The sequence below is a fragment of the Drosophila novamexicana genome, unplaced genomic scaffold (assembly GCF_003285875.2).
Source record: "Drosophila novamexicana strain 15010-1031.04,08,12 unplaced genomic scaffold, DnovRS2.1 tig00000108-arrow-pilon, whole genome shotgun sequence".
Classification (NCBI taxonomy): domain Eukaryota; kingdom Metazoa; phylum Arthropoda; class Insecta; order Diptera; family Drosophilidae; genus Drosophila; species Drosophila novamexicana.
The window spans coordinates 2,961,750-2,986,874 of NW_020824772.1; the positions used below are offsets into that span (position 1 = coordinate 2,961,750).

Here is a 25,125-nt window from a genome sequence, read left to right on the forward strand (position 1 = left end):
TTTAATTTGTAGATGAAATCGATAAATATCGGATTTCAGCCCCGATTCTTACCTCGTAGATTACGAGAGCAAGACTCACCAAATACATTGTATATATATAATTATGGAAGATCAATGCCATGACATTTCTACCCAGGAATGGAAAACATCGTATCAGTATTATAAGTAATAAAAATATAATCAGCACATACATAATTTTTATTGTTATTGCCCTCTTCTTACACATATATTTATCTGTTGTTTGTCAGCTCACAGAACCTGTTTATATAGCTCATAGCCCCTAGACATACGAAAGCGAACTTGAGTTCGAGCCGAATCTCAGAGAGCACTGAGCTTTGCCATTATTCAATTTTATTTGTGTTTATTAAATTGCACATTCCCTATAAATATTAATGTATAATTAATACCTCTACTTAGTATAAACAAACATACTGAAAGATCTAACAGATCGTGAAGCTCATTTTCTTCTACGCACATCGATTGAATCCGCTTGAAGTTCCAGGCCGGGGGCGTGCACGTAATGTAACGAATTGGGGAAGACAATGTCTCGCAGCCGGGATTGCTCAATCGATCTAGATGATGGCGTCGGTGCTGTTAGTGGCCCCAGAGGTGGACGATTTGTGCCCACAATAAGCGTGTCACCAGAATTTGGAGTGGGAGTAGGCGAAATTACAAGAGGCGGTGGATTTTTGCCAACTATCAGTGAATCGTGGGTGGGTTGTGTGGATGGCGCAGGGGCAGTGGGGCTTGGCGTCGTTGTTGACGGCGTGTAAATAGGTGGATTGGAGTTGGTATTCTGCACAGGTTCCTGGCCATCTTCATTCGTTGGCGGCAGTTGGAATGGCACATTTCCATTCCCCCAACTGGGGCGTGATGGATCGTAGTTATCTTCCCAACCCGGCTGTGAAGACCCGTCGTTATCTCCCCATCCAGAGGGTGGTGTTCCATTTCCGTCGTCCCAGCCTGGTGGTGGATTTCCATTTCCAGCTCCCCAGCCAGGTGGTGGGGGTCCGTTTCTATCTCTCCAACCAGGTGGAACTCCATTTCCCCAGCCTCCTGCACCACCCCATCCGGGTGGAGGTCGCCTTCCGCCTCCATCACTCCAGCCACCCCATCCAGGAGGATTTGGTCTGCCACCTCCCCAGTTACCCCAACCAGAAGGTGGTTGCCTGCCAACACCATTCCAGTCGCCGCCACCATTCCAGTCGCCGCCACCATTCCAGCCGCCGCCAGCATTCCAGCCGCCGCCGCCGCCACGTCTATTCATTTGGCCTGGTGGCGTACGTCTCCTGCCGCCGTGATGTTGCCTGCCATTCAATCCTTGTTGAAGTAACTGGGCTACTGCCGTTATGGCGCCGGCGGATGCCACTGCAGCACCAGCTGCTGCTGATGATCTTGCTATTGGAAATTGGCAACTACACGTGCGGATTAGGAGTAGAAGGCACGTTATCAAGGCCGTTAGCATATTTATTCGTATTCGCGTCATGATCACGTTGGAATGAATCGAGTTGGAGCGCCCATGCGCTAAGAGCAGCCAGTTCTAACTGAGGGGAAAGTTTTTGGCGTTAGGCGATAAGAGAGGCAGATGTTTCGGATTTGTATTCAAAACCTGTCCTCGGTTTGTTTGTCTGTTTGCGACTTGTGCTAATCAATGCATGATGAGAGATCGTGAGAGCTGCAAAAGATTCGCTCTCTAACGGAGCGTATTATGTGTATGTGTTCATCAAAACATTTATTGTAAACAAAAAGTCCAAAAAGCTTGAGAGGAAATAAGATGAGGGCAGCCGTTGACCGACGGCCGCCGACTCATGGATCCGCTTGAGCGGCTTCTTCCCGCGCAGTGCGTTAATCACGGACGTGCTCTGCATGTCAATATGCTTGATCCATCTGTTAACGTCCAAGTAATTCACAGTCATGCATTAAATTGTTGCTGGATGGATTGACATTAGCATTATGGCAGCAGATCTCTAGCGATCCAGGTGGCTAAATATCTAGACAGACGCAGAAATAAAACCATTAAAAGCATAATGTGTCATCGCTATCCCGACTGATCCATTCGCAGGGTATAAATAGAAGGGAACTGCGTAGATATATGGCCAGAACACAAACGAACCGCACACAACAAGAACCAGAACCAGAGACAGACAACATGAGAGTTCCTAGCATATTGTTCCTCTCCCTGCTGCTGAGCAACTGCCTGGACTTGGGCAACGCTCTGTTTTTCAAGGCACTAAAAGGACTGAAGGGAAGCGCTGGTTCGGGCTATAGAAGCTACAACTATGGCTATGACGGCTATTCGGCAAACTATGGCCATAACTATAACGGCGTATATGGTGGATACGGAGGTTATGATGGTTATGGCTATGGCTATGGGTATCCACAGCAGCCGTACAGGACAAGAAATCGACAGCGCACAGGACGCACCTACTCGGATATTGCTAATGTCTTACGGCCGGATCCCTATCTAGGACTAGGCGCGGGTCGTTATCTACCGCGTGCTCCATATTCCCATCTGTGGGGCTAGCATCTATAGTTAAAATTTGTGTAATATTACCAAGTTAGGGCAAATAAATCAGTGAAAGTTTTGTTTTCAAATAATTTAAGTTCAACTACAGCTTGTTGCGTGCTTTGTATGTGAAACTTTTTTAATTAAAGCTATTTTTAATTAGCTTTGCAATAACATTTATTATCAGACTAAACATATGTATGCATATATATATACCACATACAACATATATACCGAGCTGTAGCTGCTCGGCGCTACGTGACTGAAATGCGACTAGGTTAGGGAAGGGCGTGTCACGTAACTGTCACGCGAATCACGCTCTTGAAAATTAATCTGGTTGATTTTAATGTCAAACACGGATTTATAAGTATTAACCAGTTAACAATTTGTATTTACTTCTTTTATTATTAGTTGAAGCTGTGACTAGTTGAAAGAACTTTTATTTGCAATGTTTTTTTTTTTGACTCCATGGAAAAGGGGCAGGGGGCTACGAATAGTTTATAAGACGGGTTTTAAGTTATATAAGGTACACATCTGCCATAAGCAGAAGTGTATACAATTTAATTATTATTACTGAATAATTTTTTAATAAATATATGCAACACACACTCATGTCGGAGTTTCCCTAAGTCTAAATCAAACTGGCATTAAATAAGGCAAAAATAAATTAAATAAATAAAAAATAGGTATATATATTTATATATTATATTAACATAGTCAATCTCATAATCTATGTTTAAGCGATTGTCTTTTATATATTAACGTCCAAGTTCCCTACAACTAGATGCGAGTGAGTATTCTAGATTGTTGATATGTCTATACAGATTAAAATGTACATCGGAAGCTGTAAGTAAGTAATAGTAGAAGTTAACATGGGTTTTGTCGCTCGAATGTTTTCGCATTTGCTTATGTTGTTTTTTTTTTACATCAATGCCTGATCGATAGGAAGAACCTAGAATCTAGTGATTAATACTGGTACTTTCTGATCGTTTAAAAAGGTTCTATGTATTGACTATAAAGTTTAGTTATACGTGACAATCTCTGTAAACAGAATTTCGCGCTTGCAAGGCTTCTTGCTCGCTCTTTTGGCCTGGTTCTGGAAATTTGAGGTATGACGGAAATAGACGGAAAACAGAACGCACCTACTCAGGTACATAAAGCTACAGTTATATGACCGAATTCATATTTAGGAATAGATGCGGGTAGCTCTATCCCTATTCTGCACTGTGGGTCTAACAAATTCTAAAGTTAATCATAGGCAATATATATGTTTTACTTTATTACGGACGAATTGATACACATCTAGTTTTTATGTAAAGCCTTTTAAAATGAACCTATTTTTTAAATTTGCTTTAAATGGGTGTCTCTGCAGCTAAATTAACTTCAATATATATGCATACCTGTCTCCAGTTTAGACAATTTTATTATTAGCGTTGAAAGAGAAATTGGTTTGAGATCTTTTATTATCTTCATAAGATATTCATTTTTGTGTACTTATAATATCAATACACTTGCTTAAAGATCAGTTGAGATTTTATATTATCTTTATAAGATATAAATTTTTTAAAGCACAGTTTTTTTTAAAATCCTTTTTGTACTTATATACAACAATATCAAAACACTTTTTAAAGAGTAGTTAAGGGCCATGACTCGAACCGGATCCTCATTGTTCTGTTTTATCGACAATGATTACATACATCACTAGTCAAGCAATCTTCTTCTTTGCAAATAAGGAAACATGGTATAGATATTATATATTGTAGATTAGCTGGTATAAAAAATAAACCCTTGAGTGTAAATTGATTCAAAGACTGGTTTGCAGTTACATAAGGCTTACACTTGTGAGAAAATACAAGTAAATAAGATTTTAATGCCATTACTGAGTCATTTATCTGTTAAGATGTGCGGCACACTCATATAGGAGTTCCCCTAAGTCCATAATAAAATTGTCATTGCAGGAAACAAAAAAACCAAATTTCATTGCAATTCTTATAAGTTTATATAACTACAAAACGCAATTGTTTCTCGCCATTAACGACATATACTAACGAACAACTGGCGCACCTACGTCATTAGCAAGTCGTATTATACTTGTTAATTACTATTTAAATTGTCATAGTTGTGTTATGCTGCGCCCGATCATTCACAGTGCTTTTCCAACAAAGAGTTGAAAGCTAAGTTATCTACAGTTAGCTATGTGAGTAGTTTGTTCTGGGTGAAAACATGATTGTGTAAAATAAAACAGCTTAAGATTAACATCGGAAGTTGTGAGTGGTAGAAGTCAACATGGAATTTGTCGTATTTGTATAACCATAGAAATGCTAATGTTGTTATTGTTAAATCGAAACCTGATCGATAAGCAGGAAACAGAGTGCATTGATTTTTCTGGCCACTTACTGCGTTTTGTCGTATAAAAGGCTTCTGCGTGGCGGCATTCAAGTGCAGTTCTCAATAGTAAAATCTATGAACAAAATGTCATTGTTGCAAGGAAAAGTCTTGCTGATAGCTCTATTTGCTTGGATCACGCTGTTATCCCTTGCCTTGGCCGGGCCTGCACATTCATATTCGGATATAACGCGTGTCGTTAATCCCAATCCATATGTTTCAATCGGCTCCCGCAACTATCCAGGACAGCCCTATTGGCCAGGAGGACGTTAACGATACATTCCGTTCTAGTTTATTAGTAAATATGTTTAAGAATAGACGCTTTTATTAACTTTATAGTTTGTTTTCTATAAAAAAAAACTTTTTCTCTTCTTTTCATTTTTATTGTGTTTAATATTTGATTTATGATAATGCAATGTTTACTACAGCATTTGCTTATCTAAGCAAGTATTTCCGATTTTAGCATTCTCTTTAAGCGATGTGTTTATTTGACTTCTTTTACTTGACCGCAAAGATAGTATGATTGGAAGACAGGTTTTTTTTTTGACACATAAAAGATATATGTACCTTAAGTGCGGGCATATGTGATTCAATTAGCATTGACTCAGTCTGGCATAAAGATATGCAGCTTAGCTTCGCACTCGCCTGGGAGTTCCCCGCTGGCTATTGCACGACTCTTAACGCACCCACAAACCTCATTAGATTGTCATTTAGCAATTGTTAAGTACTTTTAAAGTGGCTACAATTTAATAAGCCAAATCATTCACAAAGCTATAAAAATTGACAGCTGAAACCTTAGATCACTATGAATTAAGACATATGTACATTGTATATCTATTTGGTTCTGAGTCAAAACGTGATTTCTGGTACCTAAAACCTGACCGGTCGCAAAGTGAATGACATTTTGATGGCACTACGAGATGTTACAGGTGAAGATCCCACGTCGCAGTCTGAGAGAAGAGGAGGTTGACAATGGCGCTACGTGCGCAGCATGCGTCGCGTGGCTCTGAAATTGTTCGAAGTATTGTTGTTGTTGTTGTCACACCAAAACCTGATCGATCAGGCGGCAGAATTTCAAGACACTTCTGACCACTTACTGGGCACAGTCATATAAAAGGGATCGACGCTACGACATCGAAGCGCAGTTCTCAATAGCGATCCCTAGAAGCAGAATGTCTTCTTTGCAAGGAAAGGGTTTATTGCTCGCCCTACTGGCCTGGTTCACACTGCTTGCCGTGGCCTTGGGCTGGCCGGCCTATGGATATCGCACGGAGCGCAACGGGCGCAGTTATACGGATATAGCTCGGGTTGTTAATCCCAATCAATATGCTTTTGTGGGCAGCCGTAACTATCCGGGACAGCCATTTTGGCCAGCAGGCCGCTAAAAGTAACCGTTCGTTTATTTGATAAAAACTTAAGCTTACAATATATTAAGTCAGTTTTAGTACAAGTAAATACATATATTTAGTTTTCTCACAATTCAAAGGTATTTTTGATTAGCCATTGCGCATAAGAGTATGCAATGAATTTTGCTTACATGTTTTGAGCTTGCTATTTTCATTTAATTAAGCTTACTTATATATAATTTATTTAATAAAACATTGGACTTTTAATTATGTATATTGAATTATAAATGTACTATTCAAAGCAACCTGAGTATTGAGTAAAATTGCCCATCGAAACTTGTCATAAGTAGTTGGCAACGCTGGCTGCTTGTTTGCTGTGAATGCCTAAAAGTATGCTGCACGATTTTCCCTAATTAATATAGGAGTTTTTGTAGCTAGCCGCTAAGTCAATTAAAACTGAAGTTAATGACAAACTTGCATTAAGGCATCGACGCCTGGCCCCGCCCAGTTTGGTGGCGTCAGAAGCTACTCAATTGCACGTGAAAGGCTCTCAGTTGGCGGACAACAAGTATAGGGACAGGACAGGTATAGCGCGAATAGCTCGCATCATCGTTAAAATTGTGCGCTCCAATGGTTAATATTGAATCAACATCCAATGCCATCTGGTGGATTAAAAATCCGAGTGCAGCGAAAGCGGTTGGCGGCGCTGGGCGTAAGGCGTCGCTAGGGTCGCGCTTTTGTCTGGATATGGCTGAATTACTGCGCAATATATCCTTGCAGGGCTATAACAAACTATTGGCATCGGAATTAACGTTGGCGGAGAGGTAAGCGACAGAGGAAACGGCAGCTCGATGCTGCTTTTGCTACACTGGCGTTACGTTGCTCATACGCAACGTGGACCCCATAGAAAATTTGCAGCTATGCTTCGTATCTATTGTCTTTCCGTACCTCTCTCCAGGCATTGCCGTCATCGTCATCGTCAACGTCTCGTTGCATCTCGTTCCGCTGTAGCATTGCATTAATTTTTTTTTTTTGCTTTCACATTTTTCATTTCCGTTTCCGTATTTGCCTCAAAACGCGCTCATGGCCGTGTGCTTTGTGCGTTTATCTTGGGCTCGTTTGTTTGCAGATTAATTTGGCTGCTGGTGCACACGACCACGTTCATTTCAATGGTGGCTGTGCTCTTGCTCACCTGGGAGCAATTTATTGCACAATACTTTGTCATCAATCTGAAGGATCCACTTTATCCTGTTGAAAATGTGCCATTTCCGGCTGTGTCAATATGCTCCAACAATCGCATTTCCATGCGGGCCGCTACCCGATACGCTCTTGAGCTGTAAGTAGCCTTAATCCCATCGACCCTTTCCTGGTTATCACACCCCGACATTGTCGAGCAGGCAAAGAAATGATCCATCTCCACGTGAATTGAAGTACTACTTGGACATGCTGACGTATCTACGCAAATTATATATACCCGGCGAGCGGGACTCAGACGTCGATGATTATGTTAATTTTCAAGCGTTTTTGGACATATTCGGCACCTGGAACAACGAAACCTTCTTCGATACGCGGCGTATTATGAGAATGGTGAGTTTGTCTTAACAATCCACGAAAGCTCGTTATGCTATATCATATGTTTTCCAGCTAGCGCCCAATTGCAGGGATTATATAATGAAATGCAGTCTGCGCAATGTGGACATACCTTGCTTTAGCGAGGCCGCTTTTCAGACCAGTCTGACCAGGTATGGACCCTGCTGCACTTTTAATGGCAAGAACGTGTAAGTCTTGTTGTCACCTTATATCACACTCTTTGATCAATCATTATATTGACTTAATCATTATGTAGACTTAAGAGACGCGATTTTAAGAATCGCTATGCTGATTCAGCTTTGGGCCTCACCGTCGTGCTCAATTCGAGTCATGCGGATTATATGGCGCCCATTTTAAATACAAATGGTTACGTGGTCATTATCCATGACGCTGACAATTATCCATCGATATCATCGTCAAATGCATTGGAAATGTTTCCAGGACAAAGGCAGGAAAGTTTTCTAAAGATTTTTGCACGTGTTATAGATACCGATAAAAATTTACACTCCTTTTCCCCATTTAATGTGAGCAATTGTGTTTAGTTTATATATTGATTTTTGTAATAGTTTCTCTTATTCTAGCGACGCTGTTATTTCCATAGCGAGTCGAATATGCGAATGAAGAACTCCGTCTACACGTTCCCCAACTGCATTACAAGATGTCGCATTAGCAGCATCATAGCGTTGTGCAACTGCCTGCCCTTCCAGTTGCCACTCGATCTAGTCGAGAACTTGGAAGGCGTCGTCTATTGTACGCTTAGTCATGTCACGTGCCTCGGCCAGTATCAATGTAAGTCCTGGACTCTAGTCAAGTAATCTCTTAACATCTTTCGAGAATTATTTTGCAGTTAAATGGAATAATGTGCTTACTGAGAGACTTAGAATTCCGGGTCTGGAGCGTGAAACCGAAGAAGCACTGTACTGTCCACAGTGTCTGCCTTCATGCAATGATGTTCAGTACAGGGTATCTATGAGTGAGCTACCCATTGATACCTATCTGGCCAACCTAAAACCTGATGAATACAATGACACACTGCTGGGCTCCGATTTATCCGTACTGCGAGTCTTTTTTGGGCAGCCGCATGCTCAGCTCTACATGAGATTATTGAACAACGAATGGTTCGAGATATTCAGTAAGTATTTGTGAATACATTAATACCCTTAATTATTTATTCATGTGTATTTGATTGTCTATCAGGCACCATTGGAAATATTTTGTCAATATTTATGGGATTTTCATTGGTGGCCATTTTTGAGGCTCTGTTCTTTTTCTGCAAGTACATTTATATGGGCTGCTGTCGAATAATAGATCATAGCAGAGCTAACAGTAAGGCAAAGATGTTGAATGCACGCCAGTTACATATATGCCCATAGTAAAAAGAAAAGAGCTGAAGAAAAAAGAGTTAAGTATTGAGAAAAATGCCTAGAAAATTATATTGATAATTATTAAATGTAATCCAGAATTACTGGATTCTTTATTCACAAAAAGCAAATTTTAAAAAATTATTGCACAGAAACTCTGGAAAATAAATACTTGAAATATAAAAGTTCGTATATCTATATTCACAATCAACACGTGGCTTCATTTGCCTGCTGCGTAATCCAGGCCACGGGGCATATTTGGGGAGGGTGCTGAGTTTTTTTAGACTGCCAGCAAGCCCAAGCCAAATCAAAAAGGACATGACCTGCTTCTGTCCTTGTTGCTACTTAGTGTCATTATGATGATTATGATGATGATGATGATGATGATGATGATGACGATGATGATGACGACGATGATGATGTTGCTGTTTCCGTTGGCTGACATTTAATGCGCATTTAACTAATTTCATTTTAAATTGTTGACAATTAAGGAAAATTGCCAAGACGAATCGAGAGCCTGGCTGAATAAACAGCCAACGGAGTGGGATTGGGACCAATGCTGAACACCACGTGCCATGTCGCAGTTAATTTGTTGGCAATAAGTTGAAACACGAGGCCTAATTACAACAACACGCACGACATGACTGCAAAATTTTCATTAAAACGGGCTGGCATCCAACCGCCACCCATCCCACTGCCAGGGACAATGCCAGGCAGGACATTTGTTGGAGGGCGCCTACAAAAAGGCGCGCACCGCGTAGACAGCCGCAACAGTTGCAATCCACAAACGGCTGAGTGAGTGCCAAACATGACAACAAATGCGGAGCAGGCACCGCGATTGCCACCCCAACGATTGGTTGTTGGACGCGCCGCCTGGTGGATACCCAAACCAAGGATTCACGCACCTGCGTCAGTCCCGCAAATGGCGGCTATTCGCGAAGAGGAACCAGCTACGCGAAAACTGTCATTTGCCGCGGCGTTAAAGGATTTGCTGCAAAACCTGTCATTTCATTGTTATGGCAAATTAGTGGAGCACGGTCGTCGCATTCAGGAGCGGTAAGCAGCACGGCCAAGGCTTAAAAGCCTTCGTTCCCCCCGCTCGGCAGTCCTTTCAATTAGCAAACTCTGCCGCAGATTCTTTTGGCTTATTTGCCACATAACTGCGCTGACCGTCCTAATTGCATTCGTATGGGGCACGTATAAGGACGCAACGGATGAGCTGGTGACCACCCTATACAATCCATTGTATCCCGTATGCCAAGTCGCCCTGCCCGCCGTTACAGTATGCACCCAGAATCGCATATCCAAGCGTGCCGTCTGGCAGTACGCACAGGAGCTGTGAGTTAAGTTTAAATGTGGTAAGCCCCTTAATAGGTATGCCTTCTCATTATCCATTCCAGCAGCGACAAGGATCCCAAGCAGCGAAATGCTAGTTACTTCTATAGTGAGCTTCATGCCTTTGGCATGTTCTACAGCCCCGAGGAGCTGGGCGACTATGAGCGCGTGCTGCGTTTTCAGGGCTTCTTGGATTCGGTGGATACCACGCCCTACGAATTGTTCTTTAATACAAGCAAACGTATGCGCATTCTGACGCCCAATTGCAGCGACATCTTTGTATCGTGTCGTTTGGCAGGCCGATCCTTCGATTGCCTGCAGGAATTTCCCGAAACGCTCTCGATCTATGGATTTTGTTGCACTTTCAATTCCGATGGAGAGTATGCAAATCTAAGCATCGAGTGCTAGATGTTGGGTATATGTTGTTGGCTTTTCACAGGTTTCTCAAGGACCACACGTATCATCAGCGCTTTTATGGATACGATATGGGTCTGGTGCTTACACTCAAATCTCCAAAAGACGATAATTTTTATAAGATGCATCATCTAGACGGTTTTTCGGTAATTAGCAAAGATAATATCCACACCATATTCTTTCAAATAGATTGATAGCTTTGGTAGATTATAAAAAATTAAGATTCTCGTTTATAGCAGCTAGTACAACATCTTAACTATTACATATAACTATTATCATCCAAGCAGATTGCCATCTACGAGCCCATGAACTATCCGGATCCTCAATCTGGAGGCGTTGCTGTACGTTATGTGCAGACAGGTCGTCGCACTCATCTGCCCGTGCGGCCCAAGATCTTTGAGACTGTGCCGGAAGCCCGACACATGAGTCCCGCTGTGGTGCGTATCATAGCCAGATGTCAATCATTGTCCAATCAATCAATAAACGTGTGCATAGCGTAAATGTCTCTTCTGGGATGAGATGCCGCACAACTTCACCAGTCGGTATACCTTCAGCAAATGCATCTCTGCCTGCCGCGCCCGCAGCATGTATAATTTGTGTGAGTGCCTGCCCTTTCAGATACCCAAGCATTACATTGGAGACGCCACGGGAGGCGTCTTCTGCACGCTCCAGCACATGGAGTGCCTCAGGCGCTATAAGTGTGAGTGGGCAGTGGCTGTGGCAGTTGTTCAAGTCGATTGAGTTTTTGGTATTATTTCAGTCAAATGGCTGAATGTCATCACCAGTCGCGCCAATGTGCCCGGCCTCGAGCATGAGTTGGAGGATGCGCTCTACTGTCCCGAATGTCTGCCCTCCTGCACTGAGATACGCTACAATGTTCGTGGCGCCGGAGCTCTGGCCCTCAACAGTCTGCATAGACCTATGACGTAAGCAGCAAGTATTGCAAAAAAAAAAAAACAAAAAAAGAAAGGGAAGTGGCTCAAAGAGGAATTTGCGTCATTTCATTTTAAAATCAATTTTCACCCGTTCTCTGTATTCCACTTTAAAAGTAAATTTGATCAAAATTCATTCTTTTAGGCTTGTCTGATAATTCAATGAGAAATTATCGAATATTTCTTGATGGTTTCAGCTTCAGACAAATGAAAATATTCAAAGTAATGACATTAAATTTGATGGCTCCCAAAACTCCACAGTTCCTACAGTTTCCATTACTGAAGTTTCGTGATTGAAAAAGCCTTCTTTTTATTTTGGTTTGGTTCATCTCTGTGCATGCTGCCCTGATGGGGTTACATTTACCCTGCGTCAGTCACTATCAATAAGTTTTTTTTTGCAGCAACAACAGCAGGAGGCACAGCAGTGGCATCAGCAGTGGCAGTGGCATGGCCAATAACAGTTATGGCCATGACAGCTCCGAATTGGCCGTTGTGCGTATTTACTTTGCCGAAACGCACATTCAATACTTTCGGCAGATTATTAAAAACGACTGGTATGAGATCTTCAGTGAGTCTGCTACATATTACAATTTTGCATAAATATACAAACATATGCCTACTATACATATATATGGATATGAATGCGACTGCTACTTCATTTCCAGGTACAATTGGCAACATCTGCGGTATCATAGCGGGCTTCTCATTGATTGGCATCTGCGAGCTGCTATTTTTCCTAGCCAAACAATTATGGCATGCATACAAAGCGGAACTGAAGTCGGAGCTCTGCCGTGCCCATGCCCATTCTCAGAGTCGAGCCCGATCCCGGACTCGGGCTAATGGCCGTGCAATGGCAACTCAGCATCAGGAACACCACCGGCAGCACCGGCAGCCAATGGAGCTCCTCATACTGCCGTAATTGAGCGAAAGGCCGTGCCAATTTTAAAGCTCACTGACTTTTATACAGTTCTCTGAACGCATTTATGGAGTGGAGTAGTGTACCATGTGTGTGTGTGTGTGTGTTTGTGTGTGCGCGTGTGTGTATATTGCTGTTGACCTGCGTAACAAATGTTAATTATCGCGCACTGAGCAGCTGCCAGCTGATTGTAGGCCGGGAGCACAACTCAAGTGCACTTACTTTGCATTGTCACATAAAAATAAACAGCACCAGGAGGCACTCGAACCAAGTCAGGGATGGGGCGGGGGCGGGTTGCGTTGTGGCACGAAAAGGTCCAGACGGTAACATTAGCGCCAACCATCTTGGACATTTGCCCACTGGCTGGCCGGCAGTTGGCAGTCGAAACAGTCGACAGTTATGGACCACAAAGTCCGGGAGTTGCCCAAACATTGAGAGCGCGTTTATCCTTGGCACATGGCCCGACTGGCACTTACAATCAAAATAAATTTTTATTTGCCATAGTTTGTGCAGAGATTGACAAAATGAGTAAACAAATGAAATGCAATCTGTACATATGTTCAATTTCTCAAATGGCAGGGGACTGCTTGCTTTTATTGTGTTTCAATATTTACCTAGTACTATTTTATCATATTAAATTGTTCGGTTAAATTAAAAATGATGATAAAATATGGTATATCATATACTTGTTTATTCATTATGAACTTCAAGCTAAAATATTTGATATAGTACGTTTTCGCTCTTAATTTAAGCAGCTGAAGCAAAGGACTTCATGGAATTTCAGTGCGTTTCATCTTAATGAAATTTTTGTGTGAGTTTTGACTTTGCCATTTATTTGCACATTCATTCGAAGGGCGAAAATGGCAAAGTCTATACCTAGTATAAACCCATACAAATTCTTTGCGCAGTTTCTGAAAATGGAAATGATTTCCGTTGAATTTTGTAAAGCAGTTGGTTTGTTTGTTTGTTTTGCCATGCATACAACTGCCTAAAAATTGCAAAAAATTTAAATGAACGCACTCGAGCAGCGTACCAAACGTTATTCCTAGATACGTAGCATTGTGCCAACACAGCAACCAAGGTAAACACTCGAAAGCGAGAAAATGTTTTAAAAAAAACAAGAAACAGAAAGAGAGGAAAACTTGCCTGGCTTCTATGAGAGGCGAACAGTTTTTCCACCCGTGTAGCGTATTATCGCACAATACAATATGTATATTGGATTATTTCGTTTGCGCGAGCTCCCCAGGCTCTGACATGACTGCCTGGACTACCTGATGCCATTGCCGGCCGCATCCTCACACACGCACACACACATGCGAATAGAGGGAGCCCGATAGATTCGCTTGGGCAACTGGCGTCTATGTGGGCGCTGGCATATCGCTATCAGTTGTTCTAGCTGCTTTTATAGCACTTCCATGCACAGGCTGTAATGTGCAGGCAAATTTTAAAATATTTTCTTTGATTTTTGCAAATCCATGTTGTTCATAAAGTTTTTAATTGAATTTTCGACGTGGCTTCTGTAAGATTGCTGTAAAACAAAAATGTGAACAACTCGCTGATGTGGTTTCCCACAACTGACTTGCATTGCACTATTTAAAATGTAGCTTAAACAATGTAATAACCTTTTATATATTTAAATACAGCATTAAATAAGCTTACATTTCCAAATAAAAAATAAATATTTGGCCAAAAGTGCAGATAAATTTGTGAAAATTTAAACCAAGCATAAGTTTTCAAATCAAACAGACTACGCACATAACGAATTCCCTTTAGTACAATCTTTTAGTTAGAAGGAACTGCCAAGATTTGCCCCCTAACTGGCATAATAAATAAAGCTTAGCCTCTTTTATCTTGTCCCCTCATGGGGTTATTCGTCATACTAAGGACAGCCACAGCCTTAGACCCAATCTTCGCAGCGTTTATAAGTATATGCCCAACCCCCAAGTTTGGGGGACTTAAAGCACTTTGTTTCTAGCCGCGTTTAACAACTCTGTTTTTTTAGGAGCTGTTCTTGGTGTTGAAACCGAGAATTGTCGCCTGTTTTGGGGCGGCATCAAGTTTTTGCCCGCTTAAGTTTTCAATTTTGCTGCTGTTGCTGGCGTTAAGAGAAGTGTTGAATTATTAAAATCTTCGTAGTGTGTGAGTAAGTGCGAGGGCAATAGCGGGGAAAAGAAAGAGAGAGTGTGCCTAAATTGCACGTTTGAAGAATTTGCTTTTGTATGTGTGTATGTATTTGGTTTTCGTCTGCCTCTTGTCTGAGCTCTTGCCGCGTTTTCACGAATAAGCATGCAAACAAATTACTGTACTTGACAAACAAAAGCTCGTGCGCACACCTGTGTATGCTGCGTACACCTGCGAATGGTGTTTTTGTTACATTTTTGGCTTTTCAGACAATGAAAAGTGGGTTAAGATTTTAATGGCAAAGTTGCAGCCGCATCAAGTCTTACTACAATTTCATGGAGTTTGTAAAATTATAAATTTCTCTCTGCATAAAATTGTTTGTCCCGAATGAATGACTGATTGGAGATCAACGCACAGAACTAGCTGAACCTTTTACTTATTGGTTTAAAATTTTAGTTAAATGTGGTTAATAAATGATTATATTGCTTCGCCTATTTCGTGCTGACCAAGATTTGTGGCAATATCTTGTTTAAACATATTTGACACACGTTCATCTCTATTTCTGAGTGACAGACAGACAGACTCATGTACATACAAATGTATGTACTTGAATATTGTAATATAATCCTATTCAACATTGATCGCAACATGCGTCATTGCATTTCTAAGCATTGCTAATGCTCAGCTTAGTAGCTCCACTCGCTTCCCCATACCATATCAAAGTCAATCAAGTGCACCCAGGCGTAGTCAAGGCGTTCTATTTGGCGTGCATTGCACCCACATCTAAACAAATCCAAATATGGAACCAGACCCGAAAAAACTGAATGCGTAGCTGTCAAAAAATATATACATACATACATATGTATATGAAATGTTTTTGCCGCTCAGCTTTGGCGTTTTTGTGAAAACCCCTGGCTAGGGCCCACGAGCTCAACCAGCTGCGTCTGGGAGTCTAGACATCAATCAACACCTTGGCCAAGTTGATTGACAGGCGAAACGACAGCATGAAAAATAAATCTGTCATTTGCATGTTGAGTTTCGTTTGAAATCAATATGAATTTAGTACTTGAGAGCCATTCGCTGTTCTGGTTATTATTATTGCTACCAAAGTCAATTTGTCAAAAACAGGCCGCACCCCAAAAAAAAAAAAAACTCAGATCACTCAAAGGCTCTTTCATTTCATTTCAGTTTAGGCAGCGACTTAAAAAAGGAAAATCCGTCAATGTTTTTGTTGGGGTTTGCATGTTTGTATTGTGGCTTAAAAACAGATTTTTCTCACCCTCTGTACAACCTATAAAAACATAAATATTTACGTGGTTTTGTATGAAAAAACCACATATTTAATTAATACAAAATAAATGATTGGGATATAAATTACGTAAATAAATTCGGCTCTCGGGCGCAGCAGACGTGAAATTGTTATTTGAGTATAATAAAAATATTTGTTAATGGTTGCGGATTTCCCAACCCACGGGCTTGAGCCATTTGTCACGCCCTCCAGCAGCAGGCAGACAATTTATTTAAATGATTCAATCATATTTGCATGCATCTGCCAGTCTTATATTTACGCAGTGTACGTTGAAAATCCTTTCACTCTGATTCTTGAGAGCTTTTTTATACCCTGGATCCATTGAAAATGTTTAAAACGGGTGTAACGTTTTTTGTAGAAATGTATGTAACGGGCAGGAGAGATCAAGTTCGACTCTAAAAATTACATGTATTCTTGAGCTCCTCCAGAGCTAGAGACTTTAAATTTAAAATATATATCCATGTATACCATACGCAGTACGAGCTTATTATCTTTTGTCGTCGGTTCATTTTGATGTTTTCGATAAATATCAATATTGAAACAGCATTACTCGAACATTATCAGAGCTAGATTCATCAAACTTGGTGGTTAGGCTTTCGTATAGTATATAGAGATTAAATAAGTATATATCTCTTATTTATGCCCTTAAAATTTCATGAAGATCGGACAACATATTCCGATGCTGCGCCACAAGTGGCTTGTCTGAGTGTGCGGATGTGTTTTCTTGTATATTAATGCTAAGAAGGAAGATATAATGTTTGAAATAGAAGCTCGGCGCGGGGTTAAGGGTATCTGCTGGTCGGGCATTCCCGACTGGAGCAATATTATTTATTTTAATGTAGTTAAGCTTATTATTACAACATTAATGACATCGGCGTTTTATAGACATATTCTTCTTGCGGTTGTACTGTCTTTCAAATAAGTTGTCAGTTTTTTGAATACCCTGTATTTAATTATTGAAAATATGTATATACGTTTAAAATCTTTCCAAGCAATTGTAAATAATTTGTCATTATGTTAATTCAATCCAAGATATTTTATATAATTTATATAAAAAGCATAAAAAGCAAGCATATCTTATTTACAAAACTTACAAGATGTTCTAAGCCCATGTCGGGATACCTTCCGGTCGAGCACTCTCTACTTGGATGATGCTCCTGATGCTCCATTGTGATTTTATTTCACTCGCTTAACAAAAAAACAATTCAACGAAAAACACAAGCTCTTTTTAAAATGCGAAATTCAATTGAAACGCGCATATCTTTATAACCATTAAGTTCTCAGTGCGCCCAACTCAGCTCCGATTCTGGGGCATTAAGGATATGACAGGTCGAGCAGGCTGGCCTGGTTGAGTTCTCGGTGAAAATTGCTGTTTATGTTTTACATGTTGCCTGTAATTTCGCTGGGAAAAAGGCGAAAATATCCTGCAGCTGATTTTTAATTACGAAAACATAAAAAAAAAAATATATGTGTACAAGAGAAGAAAGGAAGTTGTTGCGACTTCGTGTATGTAAACACAAACACAATCACACACAAGTGTGCACGCCCACACACACATCCGCAGGCACACACACACACATATACACACGACTGACTTGCTAGACCTCAATAAAGCCGTCTGGGCTGCCTATGTGTGCGTGTGTGCTTGGCAGCAGATTTCAATTTTTGTGTGTTAATTACATTGCCAGCATAAGTTCAGGACCCCCGTACAGCCGCCTGCGCCTTAACCCGTTGGCATTGCAGGGGCGTGGCACATGGCAGAACGCCCTCTTTTTAGCAGTCGTTGTGCTTGTGTTAAGTATTTTGGCGCTTGTGAATGTTTAATTATCAAAAATTTGCACTTGATCCTTGTTCGTTCTTTCTTTTTGGGCATATTTCGTTTAATGGCCATGTGTGTATCTTTATGCATGTGTGTGTCTAGCTTATGGTAATTGCTAGTTCTATAGCTGTGCGCCAGTGTGTGTGTGTGTGTTGCTAATGTTTTACAAGTACTCGTTATTTACTCTCGGCTTATCTGGCCAAGGGACACAGTCCTGGTCGAAGGTAATGCTTGTGAGGCAGAGAAGGGGGGAATTTGTAGCTGCTTTGTGCCCGAAAATTTGATTTGTTTTTGTAGAATTTTTTTGCATAATTCGAGCGAGTTCCCGTTGGGCTAAGCTAGTTGGCCTCTTGTCTATTTACTTATTAATGTTTAACAATGTACTAACAACAACAAGCAAATTATTTATAATTACAACTGAACCAGCAGCAGGAGATGAAGGTGATAAAGAAGAAGAGCATAACAAAGTCACGGTGCATATTTTTCATTTTTACGGTTTTGTGTGTGGGCGCCACAACAACAACAACAACAACAATAACAACAGCAATGACAATTTAATGCCTTTAAAACAGCAAAATGCCGTTAAACCGGCAAAAGGAAATAATGTACAACAAGGAGTTTTCCGGACTGTCTGCCGGATTCCTGTTTCTGGTTTCTCTTATTATCCCGTTGTCGCCCAACAAATAAACAAACATACACACACAACCACACAAAGAAATACTGTCCTCCATGAGACCAACACCAACAAGAACAGCATTAAATTAAATACATAAATCATCTTTTTGTATGTGCCGACAGGGCGTTCACATCCTGCATAAGAGGCGCGGAGAGGAATGCGCCAAGTCTCGCAAGAAGAAAAAATCCGAAAAAAAAGAAAACAATGTAAATAGGGAACACTTTTTTGTTGTAATTATAAATGTCTACCAGGCAGCGTCGGCGACACAGTCCCCAGACATTGTTTATCATTTTTCCGGGGTAATGCTCTGTCGTTGTAACACAACTTCCAAACTCCTGGCCTTAAACTTGACCCTAAGCTGGTGCTAAAAATAATACACTTGCACAAACTTGTTGATTAAAAGCCTGGGTCGTTGTAAAAGAGCCCTGGCTGGAGCATTTACTACACCAAACATTTTCTATCATTAACGTTAAGTATGAAAAACAATTCTGTACTAAATTAACGATTAAATTGCATTTAATATAGCTGTCAAATATTATATTACATATAGAATAATTAAGCTTGAGATTAAGATGAAGGTCAAGATTAATGTATCGAAAAATGATTTTCCTGTGTGAGTTTATGATACAACTGAAATGTGAATGTGACATATGATAGCCTCCATTTGCACTACATTACATTATAGGGTATTAAAACAAGTTGAACTACTTGTAGATAATTTAGCCTATTTAAATTAAGTTTGTATCTGAGACAGCTAATTGCTGTTTGACATGTATTCCGTAAGATTGAAATTGCATGTGAGAACAATTTTATTTCTCTGAATAATGCAAATGCGTTTAAATTTATTGAAATAATATATTCGCGTTCTATAATGTCAGCGTTTGCGAGCATATTAATGGAAAAACGGCACTGATTAAAATGGACTAAAAGTCAGTTCTTGTTGGACAGACTCATTCACCCCTTATCATTATAATTAATTGTTAATGACGTATGTGTAATTAACATGCTCGGAGTTTTTTATCTGCCTGCTGTTTGTGATTTTAATTTATGCGCCAGATTTAAAATTAATTTCGCATTATTTGCTAAATCAAGCGTAAATGCGATAAATGAATAGTTAAAATAAATCAACGAGCTTTGTATCAATTGTGTCCACACAATTGAAACCTGTTTTAAAATTAGCTTTTGTTTTCAAGGGTTTTTGTTTTAGCCAGCTGCCTGTGGGTTGGCATTAAATATTAAAAGCGAATATCCTGTTGGCCTTTGTAAAGGATTTTCTATTATCCATGAGAGAGAAATCAAAGTTTGATCTAAGGGCGTGCATAAATAAATTTACAAATCGGTTTAACCTTAAGCTTTGGGCTGACTGTGCATCTCTTTTGGTGGGTTGTTTGTGTTTTACGAGCTCAGATTGTTAATGCAAAAGTTACTCAGGTCTCGCAAAATAAGGTGGATGATAAAAAAGGGCGTTGGAATTAATTCCTCACGTAAGCCGTTCGACACCTTTTTAAAAATATATTTCTTGCATTTTTATTTTGTTGAACAAATTTTTGATGATTTGCTGCTGAGTTTTAGGGCCCAGTTGTCATTTTTAATTGGTGCATATTTAATATGCCCTGCCTTTGTTCGCTTCGCCCATTGCTTGTCTGACTTTTATGCCTTTTTCATGACGTGATTGTTGCCCCTTTCAGCTCCATCAAAATTTTCCTGCCGCGTTGCATATTTTAGCTGAAAGTGTTGTTATACATTTTCACAATGTCCATTACAGCGGCCTGCACATAATTTCTATGCGAGTTGTCGTAAAAAGTGCATAAAATAAATGTGCACCGAAAACCCACAATTAAAATGAGCAGTAAGAGGGCCCCGCTCAAGTATGCTCAAAAACATTGATACCCTGTACTAGTTTGGCAGTTTAACTAATATGTAAAACATCAACTAGCTTAAGACGGGCATCCAGTTCGGATCTAGCTTCGTTTTATTTCCTAATCTAAAGAAAACAATTCAGCTACTTAAATCTTAAAAACAAAACCGAAATAATAACTATTTTCTTAAATACGACTTGTAGTTAGGTCTTAAGTCTTTTTCTCTTTCTCGTATATTGGGAAAAAGTTTGAATATCAGGTTCAATGAAAATCTTTTTGCAGTCTTGAAAAATGTGAATCAAATTTGCATAAGTTTAACACACTCTCAGTTTGCGACCATTTTATAGTTACAGGGTATACAAATAATAATTGGCATTGGCAACGCAATGGTCGGCAGTGAAGGGTCACCAACATTCGTTGGGTTCGTTTGTTAGTTCGCCGGCTGCGCTTTTCTGCGTCATTTTAAACGATGATACTTAAGTTTCCATTAAAGCACTTGCCGCGACCATCAATTCAATAACTGCCCGGGTACGTTGGACCCGCAGACCTTTGGACGGTCGGAGTGCGTAGTTCCCTGCTGGCAGAGCCACTGGAAGTCAAGCATGCGCTGCGGTTTTTCTCAACCCGACAGCGCTTGTTGCTATGGAAAGTGGGCGTTTGTGGGCGTGCAGGTCAAATATTTACAGCGCGCAGCTTCTGCACGCTACAAACTGTATTTTATTGTATGGTACTCGTATGTATTTATATGGAAAATTCACAAAATGGGTGGAAACTATTACAAATGGTTTTAAAGCTGTACAACAAATTGAAAGCGAGTTTTATTTTGTTTCGTAAAAAAAAATCATCAACTAGTAAAAAATGTTTTGAAAACTAATTAATGACTATTTTTAATCTGTTCAATCTCTTTGTAAGTTCATTTTTATATCCAGCCCTGGCAGATACTACATAAAATAAATGTATATTGACTGTGCGCACCACTACGTTACACACATGTAAATCGAGTGGTGCTGCGAAAACATTGAGCACCGCACAATTTCATTAATGGGACTTTTTTTCAGTTAAGCGTCGCAGGGCGTAAATATTTGCACTTTAAACTGAAATCAGTACGTAAAGGCCAGGGCTTAATGCATTTCGCTGTTGGCGCTGGCCTAAAAAAGCAATGCGTCAAGGCAGCAAAAACAAATGGAAATAAATAAGGAATGAGAATTCAGTCGAGTATATTCGACTAGGGGATATCCTATTTGTACGACGCTTTCTTACAGACGGTCAGACTTGCAGTTTCGTTCGAGCGTTGATGCAGATCAAAATGTATACTCGTTGTTGAAAGCAACATATTATTATACAAATGTGCATTTTATACACCCTTCAATGCCATTGTGATTGGGTACAGGGTATTAAAATAAAAGCGAAAGCAATAACAAAAACAAGTTTCCGGCTGAGATAACGCACTCAGCACACACTCGTTCCACGTTCCAAGTCCGATTGAGAATACTTGAAATAATTATATAATTTTGCTGGCAGCACATATTTATGAGGCCTAGGGGCAAGGCGAGCAGCCACTACACGTTTCGTGGTAGACTATAATTCCAGGACTTATATGGCCCCAAGCTGATGTGAAAATGATAAGTTGCGGCTGGGGCAGGCTTAATAATAATGATAATGTGTCATAAGGTAATTATTCAGTTGCAAAGGGTTCTGTGGCCATCAAGGGCAGGGGGTGTGGTCATAAATAAATATCCTGCAGTTATTTGGAGTGTGTGTTGACAGCGAAATTGATTGCAATTAATGGGCACTCTACGGCAAAGGAGTAAGGGAAGGCGGATCAGCAGCAGCAGCAACAGCAGCAGCAGCAGCAGTAGCAGTAGGCTGGCACGGGAGCTGAATGAAGTTCCCGTCAGGGACGTGGCAGCTGCACTGAGAGATTTGTATGGCGGTTAATGTGCATCCGCTTTCTATGCAGCTGCTGCAGCTGAAGTACGTCTGTTTGCGCCTCATTGCACCGGCTCAAAAGATGTTGACTGGCAAAGCAAACAAACAAACAAAAACCGAAACTGCAGCTCAGCTCAGCTGAGGCTAAGATGCTTCTTGGCATGGTTTATCAATTAGGCAAATTAGTTGGTGAATGTGCCAAGGCTTAAACACTTCAAGTATCTTACTTTTCGAGCAGTTAAATGTGCCTAATGAAGAGCTCAGCTTAAAGCCAAACAACAGTACATTTAGAAATCAATTAGCTTTCGGTTGAAGCCAACCCAGCTGAACCAAAGACCCAATGGCAGCCACTGTAAGCCAATTTGACTATGTCAATATACTTACTTTATACAGCCAGCACTCAGCACACACACAAAGGATAAAAAAGACATGAGCGTATGCCAGGCGAGAGAGAATTCGAGGCATGTAAATATTCAAATCAAAAGCGCAATTGAATGTGCGAGTAAATGTCATCGTATCTTGCATTCAAATCTTTGATTGCCAGCTATTCAAAAAAGCGAGTTTATTGCACTACACTTGGCACTCAGCCAGAAGGCGACGGAGCCAGCACAGAAACCCGAACTCAATTCAACCGTTCCTTTGGCCCGGCTTTACCTGATTCTGGTGACACTCAGACACAGTGCTGGGAATTGACACAGAATAGCCGCCAAATGCCAAGGCACAAAGCGAAATGAGGAAGTGTTTAAAAAAAAAATAAATAAAGAAAAAGAGAAGAATCAACCCGGACAGAATACTAGTTACCATTGCATATAAATAGGGTAGTAGTAGTCGTGCTGCCTTACACAGTTAACAGGAAGTTGGCAAAGTCGACGTCGACCATGGCCAAAGTGGCATTGATCTTAGCATTGCTTGGGCTAAGGTTGAGGTTGAGGTTGAGGTGCTCGCCTGCGGGTCACTCATAATATGCCAACTTTATAAAGTGGGTTTAGAGTTGCGGTTCTTGCTTTCAACTTGCCACACACTTGAAATTGTAGCTTTGTGCGAATCGTTGGGCGAGTGCTTACTTAGATTTGACTAAATTTCAAGTGGTGCTTAGTAAATGGCCCGTTCACTGAACTCTCTAGTGGCTCTTCGAGAGCTGTACTTAAGGGAAGGTATTTGATTAAGTAGCAAGCTGATAGCGTATTCCAACAATTTTCATTACTTGATATCAGGACAGGTCTAGTCTACTGATAATATTATTACATTCCACTCGAAATCATATCAGTAATGCTGAATCAGTTCACTTGATACTCTGCATTTACTTGTCTAATTAGAATAACATTTTTAATTTGATAAACATTTATTGCTTAGATTAAGATATATACTTAAAGCAACTGTGCAAGTCGCTTGACTTTTCGGCGAGTGATATGTATTTATAATATGACAACTTTGGTGTTTATTGACAATTTCCTGGCACACGTCGATTGAACGTGCTTTTTGAGATTGTATCAACATTATTTAATAATATTACAAACTAACTTGAAAATACAATTATTTTGTTCTTCTTTATTTTCATGACTTGTAAAACATGATCCAACTTATACAATTACCATTATATTTCAATCTTGCTGGCAACTATTTATAAGTTAGTTGAACTTTCTGCTGGCTTTGAAGGAGAATACGAATCTTACTGTCGGTACACCAAAGGCCGAACTTGGCTCATAATTTATCATTAAACTTGTTTGCCTAGTCAATTAGCACCACATTGCGTATGATTGATTTAGAGTCAAGCTTTTATTGCAACTGAGTGCTGGGACAAGGTCTGGGTGTTAATTGACGATCGCCGCTGTTGCAGTTGGATTTGTTAAATTTACACAGCCCATAGCTAATAAATAATTGAGCAACATTGCGTATGCTTAATGTGCGTATGTATGTGTGTGACATTGCATAAATTAAATGCCAAACCAACAACAGCAGTCAGCACATAATGTGCATCGGTGCGCGGTCGTTTAATAATAGGCAAAACTATTTAAATTTCATCTGAATTCATTATTAATTAATATGCTTGGAAATTTAATTAAATCGCCACTAAATTTTGGTCCGTTCGCCATTTTGTCACAATAATTGTGGTTATTTAGGCGGCGGGCAATTAAAATGCACGTTTCATCAAATTACAAACTTTGCAAGTGCATTTTAATTGACAATTTGAGTTCGCGATTTTTGATTGACAAAATGATGAAATGAAAAAATGCCACCAGCCCCAAAAGCATGCACTTTTTATACCCGCGATTACACATGCCATGGGGAAATTAAAAGCCGACTCTGCCACCGTAAAAGTAATATTGCTCGAGTTTTGCACGGTTATTAGGGAACTGTAAGGGTAGCTGGCTGACTGCTGGGCGTAACGCCATGGTGCCATATAACCTCAAACAAGAGTGCGGGAGGCTTTTGTCTAAGTGGGGAGAAGTGCTTAGCTCTCGGCTTCTGACAAGACGCCTGTTGTTAAACACGTACACACGATGCTGGGAACACACACGCCCAACTTATCTATCAAGATGTCTTATTTGTGTGCGTTTGCGTGTGCGTGTGTGTGTGTGTGTGTTGGGATGTGTGTGCTTGCTGTTTGCGCGTTCCACTTGAGGTGT

At 40.4% G+C, this 25,125-nt stretch overlaps 5 protein-coding genes across 5 annotated transcripts; 4 read left to right on the forward strand and 1 right to left on the reverse strand.

Moving 5' to 3' along the window:
- Window positions 1–194: 194 nt before the first annotated feature.
- On the reverse strand, window positions 195–1,515 carry LOC115771915 (pH-response regulator protein palI/prr-5). The gene has a single exon (XM_030717804.1). The coding sequence runs from the start codon at window positions 1,484–1,486 to the stop codon at window positions 458–460; it is 1,029 nt and encodes a 342-aa protein (XP_030573664.1). The 5' UTR covers window positions 1,487–1,515; the 3' UTR covers window positions 195–457.
- Window positions 1,516–2,149: 634 nt separating this feature from the next.
- Window positions 2,150–2,524, forward strand: LOC115771689 (neuropeptide-like protein 31). Its single transcript, XM_030717506.1, has one exon. It carries the CDS (start codon window positions 2,150–2,152, stop codon window positions 2,522–2,524), a length of 375 nt encoding a protein of 124 aa, XP_030573366.1.
- A 3,287-nt stretch (window positions 2,525–5,811) lies between these two features.
- Window positions 5,812–6,401, forward strand: LOC115771691. Its single transcript, XM_030717507.1, has 2 exons — window positions 5,812–5,873; window positions 5,955–6,401. Exons 1-2 carry the CDS (start codon window positions 5,812–5,814, stop codon window positions 6,274–6,276), a joined length of 384 nt encoding a protein of 127 aa, XP_030573367.1. The 3' UTR covers window positions 6,277–6,401.
- A 466-nt stretch (window positions 6,402–6,867) lies between these two features.
- On the forward strand, window positions 6,868–9,200 carry LOC115772132 (sodium channel protein Nach). Its single transcript, XM_030718113.1, has 8 exons — window positions 6,868–7,061; window positions 7,367–7,573; window positions 7,635–7,828; window positions 7,886–8,015; window positions 8,084–8,351; window positions 8,409–8,616; window positions 8,675–8,959; window positions 9,025–9,200. Exons 1-8 carry the CDS (start codon window positions 6,868–6,870, stop codon window positions 9,198–9,200), a joined length of 1,662 nt encoding a protein of 553 aa, XP_030573973.1.
- Window positions 9,201–9,996: 796 nt separating this feature from the next.
- Window positions 9,997–12,909, forward strand: LOC115771692 (sodium channel protein Nach). Its single transcript, XM_030717508.1, has 9 exons — window positions 9,997–10,244; window positions 10,323–10,526; window positions 10,589–10,903; window positions 10,963–11,083; window positions 11,240–11,374; window positions 11,433–11,637; window positions 11,698–11,863; window positions 12,304–12,437; window positions 12,535–12,909. Exons 1-9 carry the CDS (start codon window positions 9,997–9,999, stop codon window positions 12,786–12,788), a joined length of 1,782 nt encoding a protein of 593 aa, XP_030573368.1. The 3' UTR covers window positions 12,789–12,909.
- Window positions 12,910–25,125: the final 12,216 nt, after the last annotated feature.

What these genes read in the sequence shown, in the direction of transcription:
- LOC115771915 (XM_030717804.1), bottom strand. Translation starts at nt 1,486, where the DNA reads ATGACGCGAATACGAATAAATATGCTAACGGCCTTGATAACGTGCCTT.
- LOC115771689 (XM_030717506.1), top strand. Translation starts at nt 2,150, where the DNA reads ATGAGAGTTCCTAGCATATTGTTCCTCTCCCTGCTGCTGAGCAACTGC.
- LOC115771691 (XM_030717507.1), top strand. Translation starts at nt 5,812, where the DNA reads ATGTTACAGGTGAAGATCCCACGTCGCAGTCTGAGAGAAGAGGAGGTT. An exon ending in GAGGTTGACAATGGCGCTAC is followed by an intron (nt 5,874 to 5,954) that starts GTGCGCAGCATG and finishes CTGATCGATCAG; the next exon opens with GCGGCAGAATTTCAAGACAC.
- LOC115772132 (XM_030718113.1), top strand. Translation starts at nt 6,868, where the DNA reads ATGGTTAATATTGAATCAACATCCAATGCCATCTGGTGGATTAAAAAT. An exon ending in GAATTAACGTTGGCGGAGAG is followed by an intron (nt 7,062 to 7,366) that starts GTAAGCGACAGA and finishes GTTTGTTTGCAG; the next exon opens with ATTAATTTGGCTGCTGGTGC. An exon ending in GCGTATTATGAGAATGGTGA is followed by an intron (nt 7,829 to 7,885) that starts GTTTGTCTTAAC and finishes TTTTCCAGCTAG; the next exon opens with CGCCCAATTGCAGGGATTAT.
- LOC115771692 (XM_030717508.1), top strand. Translation starts at nt 9,997, where the DNA reads ATGACAACAAATGCGGAGCAGGCACCGCGATTGCCACCCCAACGATTG. An exon ending in GGTCGTCGCATTCAGGAGCG is followed by an intron (nt 10,245 to 10,322) that starts GTAAGCAGCACG and finishes ACTCTGCCGCAG; the next exon opens with ATTCTTTTGGCTTATTTGCC. An exon ending in GACACATGAGTCCCGCTGTG is followed by an intron (nt 11,375 to 11,432) that starts GTGCGTATCATA and finishes ACGTGTGCATAG; the next exon opens with CGTAAATGTCTCTTCTGGGA.